Consider the following 18,063-nt stretch of genomic DNA (forward strand, 5'->3'; position numbering starts at 1 on the left):
TTCCTTCCCATCCTTCCCTTATCTTCCACTTCTGTCCTTTCCTTTCCTTCCCCTTAACTTCCCTGCCTTTTCTTTCCCTTACCTTCCCTCTGCGTTATCTCCTCTACCCCCTGACCGCCGCCGTGCCCGCAGCGTGTTCTGGCCGTGCTGTGTATGGTGGTGCTGATGGCCGCCGCTGTGCTGGGTGGACGCAGCTACGGCGGTTATGGCGGCGGCGGTGGGCGTTTCGGCGGCAGCTTCGGCCATGGCGGCGGCGGATTCGGCCATGGCGGCGGCGGCTTCGGCCATGGCGGCTTCGGCGGCGGCGGCTTCGGCCATGGCGGCGGTGAGTATGCGCAGTATGTGTAAGAGCGAAGAGAAGGAACCATGTTGTGTGTGGTGTGTGTGTTGTGTGTGTGTGTGTGTGTGTGTGTGTGTGTGTGTGTGTGTGTGTGTGTGTGTGTGTGTGTGTGTGTGTGTGTGTGTACGTGCGTTTGTGTGTATTTCTTCACTGCGCTTCATCGACTTCGGCATGAGGGTGAGGTCGCAGTGACGAGGCTGGGCTTTCTCTAATCCTTTCTTCTTTCTCCCTCAGGATTTGGCGGCGGCTTCGGAGGCAGGGGCGGCTACCACGGTGAGTGGCGGGCGGCAGATGGGGCGGGGGCGGTAGCACGGCGGGGACAGGCTGTTGGGTGCGGTGAAGTGACTTGTTGGGTGACTATACAAGCTGCTGACTGTGCTGAGGCAGTCCCCCGGTGTAGCAGTAATAGCAAAAGGGTTAACGTGCTCTTATCTCCGCAGGCTAAGGCAACAGGCCCGACCACACGCCCACGGCTCCGGCGCGGCCCTACTGACGAAGGCTGCGGCGGCGGGGACGGCAGTGGAGTGGATTATGATTACGGTGAATGTGGGACTTTCGTGACCAATAAAACAACCTGCAGGTGTCTCGTTGTGTTATTTATCTGTCTTATTAGTGGCCGTGAAGGGCTAGAGGAGGCGGTGAAGGAGGTCACCTGAGGTAGACTCCCATACTTTTTTTTCACAGGATAGGCGGCAGCTGAAGGGCACGAAAAATGGGAACGGAGAAAAGCCCGCAATGTCGCTGCTCCTGCAAATAGTTTTAGTAAGTATTAAAAATTGAGACGTCAGTACTCACCCATAAAACTACTACGTCTACTACTACTACTACTACTACTACTACTACTACTACTACTACTACTACTACTACTATTACTACTATTACTAATTCTTTCACCTCAAGGTCATTTCCTAACCAACTCAATTACCCTCGATACATACAAAACCCAGTGCTTGCCATTAATAAAGCACTTGGTCCATTTCCATTTAGTATTTTGTCACTCAAGAAGCGAATACTTATTGACGCAATCACTGAGACTTTTCTTCGACGACGCAACGAAATTAACGAAAAGGAACCACGAGCAACGAAGATACGGGTAATGCATCGTACACAAGACCGTGGGCTGAGGACATAACGAGGAGTGAGAAGAGAGAGATAGCAAACCAGATCCTGACCTTTCTGAAAACAATGTTGGATCTACAAACAGAATATATGAAACTATGTGTAAGACAGAGCTAAAATATGTACCTAAAATTCTTTAACTATATAACTCATTATTAGTATTTGTGTGTATATAGAAGACAATTTTCTTAATAATATCGAGCAAGAATATCAAATAATCAAGCGGATATAAAACCAAGTATAAAATATTGCTAAAAACACTCACATAAAACTCTGATTTAACAGATAATACAAAAACAATTATTAGTATTGGTGTATATAATTAAGAAAAATATGAAAATCAAATAAAGAAACGGAAGATATAAAAACAAGTGTTAATAGCACAAAAACTGTGCTAGATCGGCGTCGCATGACCCTCCAACACCCCCCCAACAATTTATAAAATACAACTAGGAGTCTAAAATGGAGAATGCTGAAAAGGAAAATGGCGCCACTATAAACACTTGCCTGCGCCACAACGGGCTGGGGCCGACCATCTGACCCTACTATGAAGGCCTACCGGCGCCACAGGCCAAGACGTAAAAAAAAAAAACGGAGTTTCTTTATAATGCTATGTTGCAAGGTTCATCAAAGCTAAAAAATCATATTATGCAATGTCATGTCTACAATGCATGGGTGAGTCAGGAAAACATCTTGAAGAGAACAACAACAACAACACTAAGAAGATGGACAATCTGTTGATCGGCGTCTGCGACGCCGATAAAAACTATCAAACAGCGCAAAAAAAATACATGAAAATCTTTGACTATACAGATAGTGAAAAAAAAAAAAAAGCGAGTATTAATATCGGTGTATATAAACAAGTATTAAAAGGTGTTAAGAATATCGAGCAAGAATTTCTCCCATAAAAGGTAATTTCGTAACAAACAGCATAAAAAAACAGCCATGACGGGCCGGGGCCGAATACCATCCGGGCCCCTCAAGCAAGCGTACCTGCGCTATACGCATAAACGTAATGAAAAAATACAAACAAAAATAGAAGTGTTAATTAAATCGAACAGCAAGAATTTATCCCAAAAAAGGTCCTTTCGCAACAACAACCGCATCAAACAGCAGCTTCTCTCTCGCCGAACATGATACGCGGAATGCACAGCGAAGATAGTAAACAACTATAAGCTGACGATTGGAATAATACAGCATGTGGTAAAAAAAAAAGACAAAATAGGTGATTGAACACATCCCAATCAGCACCACCACTACAACCAACAACAACAACAACAACAACAACAACAACAACAACACGAAGGTTGAAGCTCAAGGTCATTACTGATTATTGTTTCGTTGATTTTTTTTTCTGCTTGACAACAACATAAGAAGAACACGATTTAATAAACATCCGTGTCTATCTAATTAACACGTAATGGAATGTGTGTGTGTGTGTGTGTGTGTGTGTGTGTGTGTGTGTGTGTGTGTGTGTGTTTGTGTGTGTGTGTGTGTGTGTATATATAGATATATATATATATATATATATATATATATAAATATATATATATTTATATATATATATATATATGTGTGTGTGTGTGTGTGTGTGTGTGTGTGTGTGTATGTATGTATGTATGTATGAATGAATGAATGAATGAATGTATGTATGTACACCTAATGTCCCTCCCCCCTTTTTATCGACGTAAAGAAAGAAAAAGTGTAATAATTATGAAAGTATGTATGTAAGTATGTAAGTAAATATGTATGTATGTGTCTATGTATGTATGTGTCTATGTATGTATGTATGTATGTATGTATGTATGTATGTATGCATGTATGTATGTATAGTAATGAATATGATCTAACCCCTTGTTCTTTCCTTCCTACTGATCGTTTCCTTTATCCCATTCCACTCCCTCACTCCTTCTTTCCCCTCCCAAAAGCACCGCTTCAAATTTACACCTCGGGCTTTTCGCTCATCCCCTTAACCCGGTAGCAGCGACAGACCAAATTTGTGGCTTTACCGTGTACCAGCGACGGGCCACATTTTTGCCATGATATAAACCCAAAAAAATAGATGATGCATAAACTGATCACAAATGCGTCGATATATATTAAGAAATGGTTTGCGTGAGTGTTGATTTTTTCTCATTTTTCTCGCTTAGATGGAAGGGCCTTTAGGAAACATGATCCCCGCAGCTACCTGGTTAATGATGAGACTCAGCTAAAGCTCTCCCCGGGTGTCGCAAGGCTTCCGCGAACGTCCAACGGAAGTCCAACGGAGCGACAGTCTGTACCGGAGGGGTGCTTGTGAGTGGCCCTCTGCCCCCTCACGCCCCCCATTCCCCCAGCCTCCCCAGTACACCTTAACTGCGCCGCCTTCGGATAAGAGCGGGTCGGGGGTGGAGGAAGGTCTTGGGGGAGGAACACAAGGCCAGCAGCAGCAGAGGACTATAAAGAGAGTGGAGCAGCGGTCTGTGTATGAGTTGATTCCTGCTTGCTGTTGCTGATACATCCACAACACCAACGATAACAACAATGGTGAGATACACGAAGCTCTACTGCTACTAAGACATTTCTCCCACTGTCTGTCTCTCCCTTTGTTTATCTCACTTTGTTCCCCTTTGAGATACACGCTGCTCTACTATACCCTTTTCTCCCTGTTTTTGTCCCTTTGTTTATCTCCCTCTATCTCCCTGTGTCTCCCTTTGCGCCTTTCCACAAACCTCAAGTGTCCTAAAACTTCAGTCACTTCAATTTAAGGCAAATACACTGCCCTATACCTGTCTTTTCTTCCCTTTATTTTCCTTTACTTGTGTATCAATTTTCTCTTCTTTATCTTCCTTTGTCTCTCCCTTTATCCCATTCCTGTAATCCTCAGAGTCCCAAACTGTCTATCGAAAAGCAAAGAACTGTCCCTTTATTTACCCCCGTCTCCCTTTGTTTACCCTTTATCTCCATGTTCTCCCTTTGATCCTCTCCATTATGTTAAGAACCTCAAAACTTTCCACTGTCTAACAACAAGCCTTTATTTCCCTTTGTCCCTTTGCTCCTTCCTGTAACCCTCACAGCTGCAAAACTTGTCACTTTCTCACAATAAGCAAACAAATTGCCTTCCTTCCTACCCATTAACTTCCCTGCCTTTACTTTCCCTTACCTTCCCCTCTGCGTCCATCTCCTCTACCCCCTTGACCGCCGCCGTGCCCGCAGCGTGTTCTGGCCGTGCTGTGTATGGTGGTGCTGATGGCTGCCGCTGTCCTGGGTGGACGTCGCTACGGCGGCGGTGGGCATTTCGGCGGCGGCGGCGGCGGCTTCGGCGGTGGCGGCGGCGGATTCGGTGGTGGCGGCTTCGGCCATGGCGGTGGCGGATTCGGCGGTGGCGGCGGTGAGTAGGCGCAGAAGTGTGTGTAGGGGAGAGGAGGAGAAGAAACTTGTGTGTGTATGTGTGTGTTTGTGTGTGTGTGTGTGTGTGTGTGTGTGTGTGTGTGTGTGTGTGTGTGTGTGTGTGTGTGTGTGTGTGTGTTTGTATTTCTTCACTGCGCTTCAGCGACTTCGGCATGAGGGTGAGGTCGCAGTGACGAGGCTGATTTGTCTCTAATCCTTTCTTCTTTCTCCTTCAGGCTTTGGCGGCGGCTTCAGAGGCAAGGGCGGCTACGGCAGTGAGTGGCGGGGCGGGACGAAAGGGCGGGGGACAGTAGCACGGCAGGGACAGGCTGTTTGGAGCAGTGAAAGGGACTTGAAGGTGACTATACAAGCTACTGAGGCAGTCCCCCGGTGTAGCAGTAATAGCAAAAGGGTTAACGTGCTCTTATCTCCACAGGCTAAAGCAACAGGCCCGACCACACGCCCACGGCTCCGGCGCGGCCCTACTGACGAAAGCAGCGGCGGCGGGGACGTCAGTGGAGTGGATTATGATTACGGTGAATGTGGAGACTGTCGTGACCAATAAAACAACCTGCAGGTGTCTCGTTGTGTTATTTCTCTGTCTTATTAGTGGACGTGAAGGACTGGAGGAGGCGGCGTAGGAGGTCACCCCGAGGTAGACTCCCATACTTTTTTTTCACAGGATAGGAGGCAGCTGACGGGCACGAAAAATGGGAACGGAGAAAAGCCAGCAATGTCGCTGCTCCTGCAAATACTGTTAGTAAAAGTGTTAAAAATTGAGACGTCAGCACTCACCAATAGAAGTACTACGTGTACTACGTCTACTACTACTACTACTACTACTACTGCTACTCCTATTAATATTACTTTCACCTTAAGGCAACTTCCTAACCGCCTCAATTACCCTCGATACATACAAAACCCAGTGCTTGTCATTAATAAAGCACTTGATCATTTCCATTTCGTATTTTGTCACTCAAGAAGTGAATACTTATTGACGCAATCACTGAGACTCTTCTTCGACGACGCAACGAAATTAACGAAAAGGAACCACGAGAAACGAACAGACGAGTAATGCATCGTACACAAGACCGCGGGCTGAGGGCATAGCAAGAGGAGTGAGAAGAGAGAGATAGCAGACCAGATCCTGACCTTTCTGAAAACAATATTGGATCTACAAACAGAATATATGAAACTATGTGTAAGACAGAGCAAAAATATGTACCTAAAATTCTTTAACTATATAAATCATTATTAGTGTTGGTGTATATAAAGAAGATAATTTTTTTAATAATATCAAGCAAGAATATCTGATAAATAATCAAACGGATATAAAACTAACAACATAATATTGCTAAAAACACTCACATAAAACTCTTTGGTTTAACAGATAATGCAACAAGTGTTAATAGCACAAAAACTGTGCTAGATCGGCGTCGCATGAACCTCCAACACACCCACAACAATTTATATTATGCAACTAGGGGTCTAAAATGGAAAATGCTGAAAAGTAAAGATGGCGCCACTATAAACACTTCACTGCGCCACAAAGGGCTGGGGCCGACCATCTGGCCCTACTATGAAGGCCTACCGGCGCCAAGGGCCAAGACGTAAAAAATAATAAAAAAAATATATATATAGATATATATATATATATATATATATATATATATATATATATATATAGATATATATATATATAATGCCATGTTGTAGGGTTCTCAAGGCTAACAAATGTTATTAAATAATGTCATGTCTACAATGCACGGGTAAGCCAGGAAAACATCTTGAAGAGAGAAACAAGAAGGACAATCTGTTGATCGGAGTCTGCGACACCGATAACAATTATTAGTATTGGTGTATATAATTAAGAAAAAGTGTTCATAATATCGAGTATAAAAATCAAATAAACAAACGAAAGATATAAAAAAAAAACTAAATATCAAACAGCGCAAAAAAAATACATGAAAATCTTTGACTATACAATGCAAAAAAAACGAGTATTAATATTGGTGTATATAAACAAGTATTAGGAGTTAAGAATATCGAGCAAGAACTTCACCCATAAAAGGTAATTTCGTAACAAACAGCATCAAAAAGCAGCTCAAAAAAGCGAACAAATTATACTACTAAAAAAACTCCTAATATTGGAGTAAAAAAAACCCTCAAAGTGTTAATGGATTTGAGCAGCAAGAATTTCTCCATTAAAAGGTCATTTCGCAACAAGAACCGCATCAAAAAGCAGCTTCTCTCTCGCCGAGCATGATACGCGGTATGCACAGGGAAAATAAAAATAAAAATAAAAATATATGCTGACGCTTGCAAAAATACAGCATGCGGTCAGAAAAAATAGGAAAAAATAGGTGATTGAACACATCCCAATAAGCACCACCACCACCACCACCAACAGCAACATCAACAACAACAACAACAACATCAGCAACAACAGCAACAACAGCAAAAAAGCAGAAACTCAAGGTCTTTACTGATTATTGTTTCGTTGAATTGTTTTTTTGAATTGTTCGCTAGGCAACCACATCAGAAGCACGCGACTTAATAAACATCCGTGTCAATCTAATTAACACGTAATGGAATGTGTGTGTGTGTGTGTGTGTGTGTGTGTGTGTGTGTGTGTGTGTGTATATATATATATATATATATATATATATACATATATATATATATATATATATATATATATATATATATATATATATATATATATATATATATATATATATATATATATATATATATATATATATATATATATATATATATATATATATATATATATATATATATATATATATATATATATATATATATATATATATATATATATATATATATATATATATATATATATATATCTCGTCGTAATGAGAGAAAGTGTTATAATTATGAAAGTATGTATGTAAGTATGCATGTAAGTATGTCTGTATGTATCTATATGTATGTATGTATGTATACGTATATGATCTAACCCCTTGTTCTTTCCTTCCTACTGATCGTTTCCTTTATCCCATTCCACTCCCTCACTTCTTCTTTCCCCTCCCTAAAAGCACCGCTTCAAATTTACACCTCAGTCTTTTCACTCATCCACTTAATTATGAGACTCAGCTAAAGCTCTCCCCGGGTGTCGCAAGGCTTCCGCGAACGTCCAACGAAAGTCCAACGGACCGACAGTCTGTACCGGCGGGGTGCTTGTGAGTGGCCCTCTGCCCCCTCACGCCCCCCATTCCCCCAGCCTCCCCAGCACACCTTAACTGCGCCGCCTTCGGAAAAGAGCGGGTCGGGGGTGGAGGAAGGTCTTGGGGGAGGAACACAAGGCCAGCAGCAGCAGAGGACTATAAAGAGAGTGGAGCAGCGGTCTGTGTATGAGTTGATTCCTGCTTGCTGTTGCTGATACATCCACAACACCAACGATAACAACAATGGTGAGATACACGCTGCTCTACTGCTACTAAGACATCTCTCCCACTGTCTGTCTCTCCCTTTGTTTATCTCACTTTGTTCCCCTTTGAGATACACGCTGCTCTACTATACCTTTCCCCCCTGTTTTTGTCCCTTTGTTTATCTCCCTCTATCTCCCTGTGTCTCCCTTTGCTCCTTTCCACAAACCCAAAGTGTCCTAAAACTTCAGTCACTTCAAATGTAGGCAAATACACTGCCCTATACCTGTCTTTTCTTCTGTTTGTTTTCCTTTACTTGTGTCTCAATTTCCTCTCCTTTATCTTCCTTTGTCTCCCCCTTTATCCCATTCCTGTAATCCTCAGAGTCCCAAACTGTCGATCGAAAAGCAAAGAACTGCCCCTTTATTTCCCCCCGTCTCCCTTTGTTTACCCTTTATCTCCATGTTCTCCCTTTGCTCCTTTCCATTATGTAAAGAACCTCAAAACTTTTCACTGTCTAACAACAAGCAAACACTCCTTTATTCACCCTTTGTCTTCCTATGTTAGCCTTTATTTCCCTTTGTCCCTTTGCTCCTTCCTGTAACCCTCTCAGCTGCAAAACTTGTCACTTTCTCACAATAAGCAAAAAAACTGCCTTCCTTCCTACCCATTAACTTCCCTGCCTTTTCTTTCCCTTACCTTCCCCTCTGCCTCTATCTCCTCTACCCCCTTGACCGCCGCCGTGCCCGCAGCGTGTTCTGGCCGTGCTGTGTATGGTGGTGCTGATGGCTGCCGCTGTCCTGGGTGGACGTCGCTACGGCGGCGGTGGGCATTTCGGCGGCGGCGGCGGCGGCTTCGGCGGTGGCGGCGGCGGATTCGGCGGTGGCGGCTTCGGCCATGGCGGTGGCGGATTCGGCGGTGGCGGCGGTGAGTAGGCGCAAAAGTGTGTGTAGGGGAGAGGAGGAGAAGAAACCTGTGTGTGTATGTGTGTGTGTGTGTGTGTGTGTGTGTGTGTGTGTGTGTGTGTGTGTGTGTGTATTTCTTCACTGCGCTTCAGCGACTTCGGCATGAGGGTGAGGTCGCAGTGACGAGGCTGGGTTGTCTCTAATCCTTTCTTCTTTCTCCCTTAGGCTTTGGCGGCGGCGGCTTCAGAGGCAGGGGCGGCTACGGCGAGTGGCGGGGCGGTACAAATGGGGCGGAGGGCGGTACAAATGGGGCGGGGGGCGGTACGAATGGGGCGGGGGGCAGTAGAACGGGGACAGGCTGTTAGGAGCGGTGAAAGGGAGTTGAAGGGTGACTATACAAGCTCTTGAGGCAGTCCCCAGGTGTAGAAGTAATAGCAAAAAGGTTAACGTGCTCTTATCTCCACAGGCTAAGGCAACAGGCCCGACCACACGCCCACGGCTCCGGCGCGGCCCTACTGACGAAGGCAGCGGCGGCGGGGACGGCAGTGGAGTGGATTATGATTACGGTGAATGTGGAGACTGTCGTGACCAATAAAACAACCTGCAGGTGTCTCGTTGTGTTATTTATCTGTCTTATTAGTGGACGTGAAGGACTGGAGGAGGCGGCGTAGGAGGTAACCCCGAGGTAGACTCCCATACTTTTTTTTTACAGGATAGGAGGCAGCTGAAGGGCACGAAAAATGAGAACGAAGAAAAGCCCGCAATGTAGCTGCTCCTGCAAATAGTGTTAGTAAGAGTGTTAAAAATTGAGACGTCACCACTCACCCATAAAAGTACTACGTCTACTACTACTACTACTACTGCTACTACTACTACTACTATTTCTTTCACCTTAAGGCCACTTCCCAACCGCCTCAACTACCCTCGATACATACAAAACCCAGTGCTTGTCATTAATAAAGCACTTGGTCATTTCCATTTAGTATTTTGTCACTCAAGAAGCGAATACTTATTGACGCAATCACTGAGACTTTTCTTCGACGACGCAACGAAATTAACGAAAAGGAACCACGAGAAACGAACAGACGGGTAATGCATCGTACACAAGACCGTGGGCTGAGGACATAACGAGAAGTGAGAAGAGAGAGATAGCAAACCAGATCCTGACCTTTCTGAAAACAATATTGGATCTACAAACAAAATATATGAAACTATGTGTAAGACAGAGCTAAAATATGTACCTAAAGTTCTTTAACTATATAAATCATTATTAGTATCGGTGTATATAAGGAAGATAATTTTTTTTTAATAATATCGAGCAAGAATATCTGATAAATAATCAAACGGATATAAAACTGAGAATATAATATTGCTAAAAACACTCACATAAAACACTTTGGTTTAACAGATAATGCAACAAGTGTTAATAGCACAAAAACTGTGCTAGATCGGCGTCGCATGACCCTCCAACACACCCACAACAATTTATATTATGCAACTAGGGGTCTAAAAAGAAAAATGCTGAAAAATAAAGATGACGCCACTATAAACACTTTCCTTCGCCACAACGGGCTGGGGCCGACCATCTGGCCCTACTATGAAGGCCTACCGGCGCCACAGGCCAAGACGTAAAAAACAAATATATATATATATATATATATATATATATATATATATATATATATATATATATATATATATATATATATATATATATATATATATATATATATATATATATATATATATATATATATATATATATATATATATATATATATATATATATATATATATATATATATATATATATATATATATATATATATATATATATATATAATGCCATGTAGGGTTCTCAGGGCTAACAAATGCTATTTAAATGTCATGTCTACAATGCACGGGTAAGCCAGGAAAACATCTTGAAGAGAGCAAGAAGAAGAAGGACAATCTGTTGATCGGCGTCTGCGACGCCGATAACAACTATTATTATTGGTGTATATAATTAAGAAAATTTGTTCATAATATCGAGTATAAAAATCAAATAAACAAACGGAAGATATAAAAAAAATATCAAACAGCGCAAAAAAATACATGAAAATCTTTGACTATACAGATAATGAAAAAAAAAGCGAGTAGTAATATCGGTGTAAATAAACAAGTATTAGAAGCTGTTAAGAATATCGAGCAAGAATTTCACCCATAAAAGGTAATTTCGTAACAAACAGCATCAAAAAGCAGCTAAAAAAAGCGAACAAAATATACTGCTAAAAAAACCTCCTAATATTGGTGTACAAACAAGAATCCAAGTGTTAATGGAATCGAGCAACAAGAATTTCTCCATTAAAAGGTCATTTCGCAACAAGAACCGCATCAAAAAGCAGCTTCTCTCACCCCGAACATGATACGCGGAATGCACAACGAGGATAGTAAAAAAAACTAAAAACTATATGCTGACGATTGCAAAAATACAGCATGCGGTCAGAAAAAATAGGAAAAAATAGGTGATTGAACACACCCCAATAAGCACCACCACCACCACCAACAACAACAACAATAACAACAACACGAAGGTAGAAACTCAAGGTCATTACTGATTATTGTTACGTTGACCTGATGTTTTTTTTTTTGTTGTTGTTGTTGTAATCTTCCGGTTTGCAACCACATCAAAAGCACGGGATTTAATAAACATATGTGTCCATCTAATTGACACGTAATGAAATGTGTGTGTGTATGTATGTGTGTGTGTGTGTGGGGGGGGGGGGTGTATACCTAACGGCCCCACATTCTTCTCGTCGTAATGAAAAAAAGTGTTATAATTATGAAACTATGAATGTTTGTATGTATCTTTGTACGTATAAATGTATGTATCTATGTATGTATGTATGTATGTATGTATGTATGTATGTATGTATCTTTGTATGTATATGTTTTAACTCTTTCTTCTTTCCTTCCTACTGACCCTTCCCCTGCCTCCTTGTCCCCCACTAAAAGCGCCCCCTCCAAATTTAAACTTCGATCTTACCACTCATTCCCACTAATAATGAAGTCCTACTGTCCCTTCCTCTTCCTCCTTGTCACCAACTAAAAGCGACCCCTCCAAATTTACACTTCGATCTTTCCACTCATTCCCGCTAATAATGAAGTCCACTTATAGTTCTCCCCGGGTGTCGCAAGGCTTTCGCGAACATCCAAGGGAAGTCCAACGGAGCAATAGTCTGTAGCGGCGGGGTGCCTGCGAGTGGACATTGCTCCCACACTTAGGAAGACGCCCATACTTTTTTTTCACAGGATAGGAGGCAGCTGAAGGGCACGAAACATGGGAACGGAAAAAGCCCGCAATGTCGCTGCTCCTGCAAATAGTGTTAGTAAGAGTGTTAATAATTTGGACGTCAGCACTCACCCATAAAAGTACTACGTCTACTACTACTACTACTACTACTACTACTGCTACTACTATTACTACTACTACTACTACTACTACTACTTACTACTACTACTATTACTACTACTACTAATTACTACTACTATTACTACTACTACTACTACTGCTAAAAAAATAGTTATTATTTTTGTATATATAAACAAGGGAATTTTTTTAACAATTTGGAGCCAGATAATCAAATAAACAAACGGAAGATATAAAACTTTGTATAAAATATTGCTAAAAACACCTACACAAAACTCTTCGACTATAAAGATCAAGCATAACAATTATTACCATTGGTGTATATAATTTATAAAAAAATGTTCATAATATCGAGCATGGGTAGGCGGTGGCTGAGTGGTAAGCGTGCGGGCCACGCGTTCACCCCGCCATGGACGACGTCGATTCGAATCCGCCCGCTACCACCTGGGATTTTTCAGTCACCGCCACCACCCGGACTTTAAAGGAAACCGTCCGAGTGAATCAAGAATGAGTTCCGGGGAGCAGCATGAGCCACGCATAGATGGCGCCACTATAAAAATTGCCTGCGCCATGACGGGCTTGGGCCGACCTCCAGGCCCCTGAAGAAAGCCTACCGGCGCTACAGGCGAAGACGTAAAAAAAAATAAAAAAAAAAAAATAAAAAATCCAAACGGAAGATATATAAAATAACTAAGTATCAAACAGTGAAGAAAAAATACCTACATGAAAATCTTTTACTATACAGATGATGCAAAAGACGAGTATTAATATTGGTGTGTGTAAACAAGGATAAAAGTTTATTTTTTACAGCAAAATCAGTTCAAGGTTATAAAAAAAGGAAACAAATGTGAAAAAAAGGCCCGCTACTCACTGCTCCTAAAAAAAAGTTAAAGAAAGAAAGAGTAAATGAAATCGAGTAAGAATTTCTCCCATAAAAGGTAATTTCGCTACAAACAGCATCAAAAATCAGCTCAAAAATGCGAAAAAGATACTACTAAAAACTCCTAATATTGGTGTATACAAATAAGAACAAAAGTGTTAATAATATCAAGCAAGAATTTCTCCCATAAAAGGTCATTCCGCAACAACACACCGCATCAAAAGGCAGCTTCTCTCACGCCGAACATGATACGCGGAATGCACAACGAAGATAATAAAAAAAACTAAAAATATATATGCTGACGATTGCAAAAATACAGCATGCGAGAAGACAATAAAAAAGAAATATGAAGTGCAAAAGGTCGAAGCTTAAAGGGGGAAAGCGTCGAGGATGAAGGACGAAGGAACGTTGAGTCATAACAAAGGGGGGTGGAGGGGGGAACAACTTGGAAACGAAAGTAATGCCAGAGAAGGAAACGGAGAACAGGTAACCGGGAAGAACGGGGGAAAGGGGAGAACTTGACCTGGGGAAAAAAAAGACAACCGGGGTCAGGGACAAGGAAGAGCAAGAACCGGGAAGGGTCAAGAAAAGGGAAGAACAAAGTAGGAGGTAAGACATTGTGCGGTGAACGAAGTGAAGCTCATACACTTTTTTTTTTTTTTTTTTTTTTTTGCTCCCTATAGCGCCAGTAGGCTTTCTTGAGGGGTAGAATAGACGACTCCAGCCGGTTAGTGGCGCAGGGGAATTTTATTTATAGATGCTGCCGTGATTTATGATTCTTTCTTGGCCCATGCTGCCCCCCCAGTGCTCTACATGACTGAAGTTGCTGAAGAGATAAAGAAATATTATTAAGTGAAGAAAGTCAGAGAAAAAAAAACATTGTTCCGCGTCTTGGGTTCTAGAAAGAAAAGGAGGATGCGAACAACAGGAAGGAGGGTCCATTCGTCGCCGCGCCCCGCCCACCTCTAAATGAAAGAGACTTTTTTCCATCTGAAGTAACATCCGTCGCAACACTTTCCTATATTTTGCATAGGTATAGTAAAGTAAGCAGCAACCCCTCTCTTTCACTTATAAGAAATCCATTAATTAAACAAAGCAAAGCAGTCCTGTGTCGTCGTTGTACCCTTCCCATGCACCAGTACACGATGCCAGCACACTCTGCACACGTCAGCATCCTCAGAATTTTCAGCATCATCAGCCACCAGAAGAGAAAAGTCAGAAGTTGTATAGAGATAAATAAAAATAAAAATATATAAATTTCACTACTCTCTCTCTCTCTCTCTCTCTCTCTCTCTCTCTCTCTCTCTCTCTCTCTCCTCCTCTTCAGCACCTATGCCAAGAATCAAAGAAGGATGGTAACACCTGAAGCACAGTCAACATTCTCACCCATAGGGAAAGAGGAAGGCATCTGAAGGTTCAAAGAAGTAAGAGGGAAGGAAAAGCTCATCAGTAACCATATAGGACTTTTTCATTCCTCAGCACCAATCCTAAGTACCACTAAGGGAATCAGCACCAGTGAAAGATGTTGACAGGATCATCAGCAGAAAACGTATGTTTACTTGCTTTGAAACTAGGATTTTGTGTATGTAAATGAAACTACAGAACAAATGTTACCACTTATAGTTGTTTTTGCTATTGTTGTTATTGTTGTTGTTGTTGTTGTTGTTGTTGTTGTTGTTGTTGTTGTTGTTGTTGTTGTTGTTGCTGTTGTTGTTGTTGTTGCTGTTGTTGTTGCTATTGGTGGTGGTGGTGGTGGTGTGAAGAGATCATGGAGGAAAAATGTTTTAGCTATCGCCAGTTTTTTTTTTTTTTTTCTTTTTTCTTTTTTTTTTTTTTTGGTAGGACAACAGGACAGTGTTTATGTGACGTGCACTGCTTCATATAATTTTTTTCTGTAAGGGAAACAGAAGTTTCTAATTAATTTCTATATTTTCAACGAATATAGGAAAGTGTCGCGACAGACCTTCCTGCCGATGGAAAAGTCACGCCGGTTTAGAGATGGACGACGCGCGGCGTGCATGGGCTTCCCTTCCTGCTGTTTGGACCCAGGACACGAAACAATGTTTTTTTCTGATTTTTTTCAGTTAATAATTAATATTTGTTTATCTCTTCAGTGTATGAGTGCAAGGTTCACCTCGCCCATCGACACACGCGCACACAGCCGCGGCAGTGGGGCGGGGTGGGGGGTGGGAGACGGGGCAAGAGTTACGGCTGAGGCCAAAAGAAAACATATTATTTTCATATCCAGCATCAGACGGACGCGACAAAGTGCTGAGCCACGTTGAGTAAAGGTTGGGAAAGGGGGAAAACTGAACGATGGGGGCGGGGAGGAGGGGAAATGCAATACCGGGAAGACGGCAGTCCTAGGTCACGAAGTCAGTGACTGAGTGAGGGTGGGGGCGGGGCGGGGCGGGGCTGGAGGGTCGAGGAGACTGAAGGACGGGACAGCAGCTCCAGGAGTATAAAGCGAGCGACACGCTGGTTTGGGCATCAGTGTGCTCCTTCTGCTGCTGCTGTTACTTCGGTGCTTACAACAGTGACGACGATGGTAAACACACTCACTCTTCCTCCTAGACACGCTTCCTTTGCCTTGCTTGATAAAAAACAAAGAAAAGAAAAAATAATACTCACACTCAGTTATTTTCAATGTCAGCGGAAACTATGTAAATCTCACTTTAACTTTTTTTTTTCTATTCTGTGTTGCAACGAAATAAACAATAATGGTAAACACACTTCCCTTTCCTTGCTAGATACGACGACAGAAAAAAAAAGAACGTTTAAACCCCTCGTAACATTACGGGAGGCAATTTTATTCACACTTCCCTTATCCTCTGCCCTGCCTGTTTGTTGCAATGAAAGAAATAATAATGCCAATCGGACTCGGTTTTCAGCTTCCCTTGCATGAATATCAATAATGGTAACTTCCCCCTCTTCCAATTGCGTTTCTTGAATGTTACCCCCCCCCCACAACAAACAAGAACAATAGTGAATGCACTCGTGTTCTCTCACAATAACAAACGTAAAAAAACTTGTGAACACTATCCCGCGCACTCCCTCGCCAAACATCCGCATCACCCTCACAGGCGCCTCCCTCTCCCTCCCTCACTTCAGCCTAACACACGGCTCATAAGTCTGGTCTGCCCTTCAACTCCCTTCTCAAGGTAACCTCATGTGTCCCGCCTGACTGCCGGGTAACTGTGCTACCACAAGGGACGTCTATCTGTCTACCCTCCCTTCCCACTGTTCCCTGACTCGTGCCGTGCCCACAGCGTGTCCTGGCCGTGCTGTGTGTGCTGGTGCTTATGGCCGTCGCCGTGCTGGCTGGTGGCGGATACGGTGGCTTTGGCGGCGGCGGAGGCTTCAGGGGCGGGTCAGGCGGCGGCGGCCGAGGCTTCGGAGGCGGCGGCCGAGGCTTCGGCGGCGGCGGATTTGGCGATAAGGGCTTCGGCGGCGGCGGCTTTGGCGGTAAGGGCTTCGGCGGAGGCGGATTCAGCAGTAAGTGTGAAGCAATGAACAAAAAAACACAAGGAGGCTGAAAGAGGCGAGTCAGCCCATACAAGGCGATGCATTCTAGTAAACAGTGACAGTCAACTCACGATCCATATACTTCTCCGGCTTCCCCGGCTGTTTGGTGGCTACGCCGGCGAGAGGCGGATGACAGGCCTACTCTGATTATCTTTTTCCAAAACCAGGCTTGGGAGGCGGCAAGGGCTTCGGCGGCGGTGGCTCCGGTGGATTCGGTGGCTCTGGTGGATTCGGTGGTGGTGGATCCGGTGGTGGTGGATTCGGTGGCAAGGGCGGCTACTACGGTGAGTTGGGGGACGGAGGGGTGCGGGGGGCAGGGAAGGGAGGAGACAGTGGGGTGCCGTGAGAGCGGTGCAGTTACTATAGACACAGGCCAACTGGGGTGAGGACAGTCCCCTCGGCGGAGAAGCAGCAGCGGGACTGACGTGCCCTTGTCTCCACAGGCTGAGGCGACATACCCGACACGCCCACGGCCCAGCGCTGCCCTGCTGGTGACGACGGAGGCGGCGGCGGCGGCAAAGCAAATGTATATGATATTGAATTAGACGAGGAATAAAACCACCTAATTTTGTGTCGCTTTTGCATTTTTTGGTCCCTTTTGGCAGCGCGGGAAGGAATGATTGGTTGACTGGATATATGCATGGCGCCGCAATTACAGTGGTCATATGGCGCCGAGCATAATATCAGAAGTAAAGTCATAAATATATAAAAAAAAAAAAACAGTCAAAAGAGGATGATAAAAAAGGATGATAAAAAATCGAAAAACAGCATAGTGTGGGGAGGAGAGTGTGAAGGTGTTCCTTAAGGCTCTACACTACTCCTCAGCACTTATCTTAGCCAGTAATAGGAAAGCAGCACCCTCAGCATCCTCCCAGCATCAGCATCACCCGAAAAAAAACGAGGAAAAGTGCCTATGCCATAGGCACGGTCAACATTATCACCCATAGGGAAAGAGGAAGGCGTCTGAAGGTTTAAAGACGTAAGAGGGAAGAAAAAGTTCACCAGTAACCATGTAGGACTCTCTCTCCAGCAGAAAATATTTCAAAAGATTGCTTGAAATTAGTTTTTTTTAATAAGACTAAAGCACAAGCGTTACCATTTATGTTTACTGTTGCTGCAGT

At 43.3% G+C, this 18,063-nt stretch overlaps 2 protein-coding genes and 1 long non-coding RNA gene across 4 annotated transcripts; all 3 read left to right on the forward strand.

Annotated features, from left to right (window-relative positions):
• Positions 1 to 205: 205 nt before the first annotated feature.
• Positions 206 to 996, forward strand: LOC127007992 (ice-structuring protein 4-like). Its single transcript, XM_050879536.1, has 3 exons — positions 206 to 325; positions 575 to 613; positions 781 to 996. The coding sequence occupies exons 1-3, from the start codon at positions 206 to 208 to the stop codon at positions 994 to 996; spliced, it is 375 nt and encodes a 124-aa protein (XP_050735493.1).
• Positions 997 to 3,575: 2,579 nt separating this feature from the next.
• On the forward strand, positions 3,576 to 9,401 carry LOC127008025 (uncharacterized). 2 transcript variants are annotated; one of them, XR_007760750.1, is made up of 3 exons: positions 3,576 to 3,985; positions 8,976 to 9,150; positions 9,354 to 9,401. It is a non-coding gene; the product is annotated as an uncharacterized LOC127008025 (long non-coding RNA). The 2 variants fall into 2 exon arrangements; XR_007760749.1 differs by lacking the exon at positions 3,576 to 3,985 and adding an exon at positions 8,136 to 8,268.
• A 6,477-nt stretch (positions 9,402 to 15,878) lies between these two features.
• Positions 15,879 to 17,513, forward strand: LOC127007930 (ctenidin-1-like). Its single transcript, XM_050879447.1, has 4 exons — positions 15,879 to 15,965; positions 16,687 to 16,882; positions 17,110 to 17,226; positions 17,386 to 17,513. The coding sequence occupies exons 1-4, from the start codon at positions 15,963 to 15,965 to the stop codon at positions 17,388 to 17,390; spliced, it is 321 nt and encodes a 106-aa protein (XP_050735404.1). The 5' UTR covers positions 15,879 to 15,962; the 3' UTR covers positions 17,391 to 17,513.
• Positions 17,514 to 18,063: the final 550 nt, after the last annotated feature.

Source organism: Eriocheir sinensis, chromosome 36 (assembly GCF_024679095.1).
Source record: "Eriocheir sinensis breed Jianghai 21 chromosome 36, ASM2467909v1, whole genome shotgun sequence".
NCBI lineage: Eukaryota > Metazoa > Arthropoda > Malacostraca > Decapoda > Varunidae > Eriocheir > Eriocheir sinensis.

Coding starts and splice junctions, on each gene's coding strand:
- LOC127007992 (XM_050879536.1), top strand. CDS start 206: ATGGCGGCGGCGGTGGGCGTTTCGGCGGCAGCTTCGGCCATGGCGGCG. Junction 326..574: donor CGGCTTCGGCCATGGCGGCG/GTGAGTATGCGC, acceptor TTTCTCCCTCAG/GATTTGGCGGCGGCTTCGGA. Junction 614..780: donor AGGCAGGGGCGGCTACCACG/GTGAGTGGCGGG, acceptor TTATCTCCGCAG/GCTAAGGCAACAGGCCCGAC.
- LOC127007930 (XM_050879447.1), top strand. Junction 16,883..17,109: donor CGGCGGCGGCGGCTTTGGCG/GTAAGGGCTTCG, acceptor TTCCAAAACCAG/GCTTGGGAGGCGGCAAGGGC.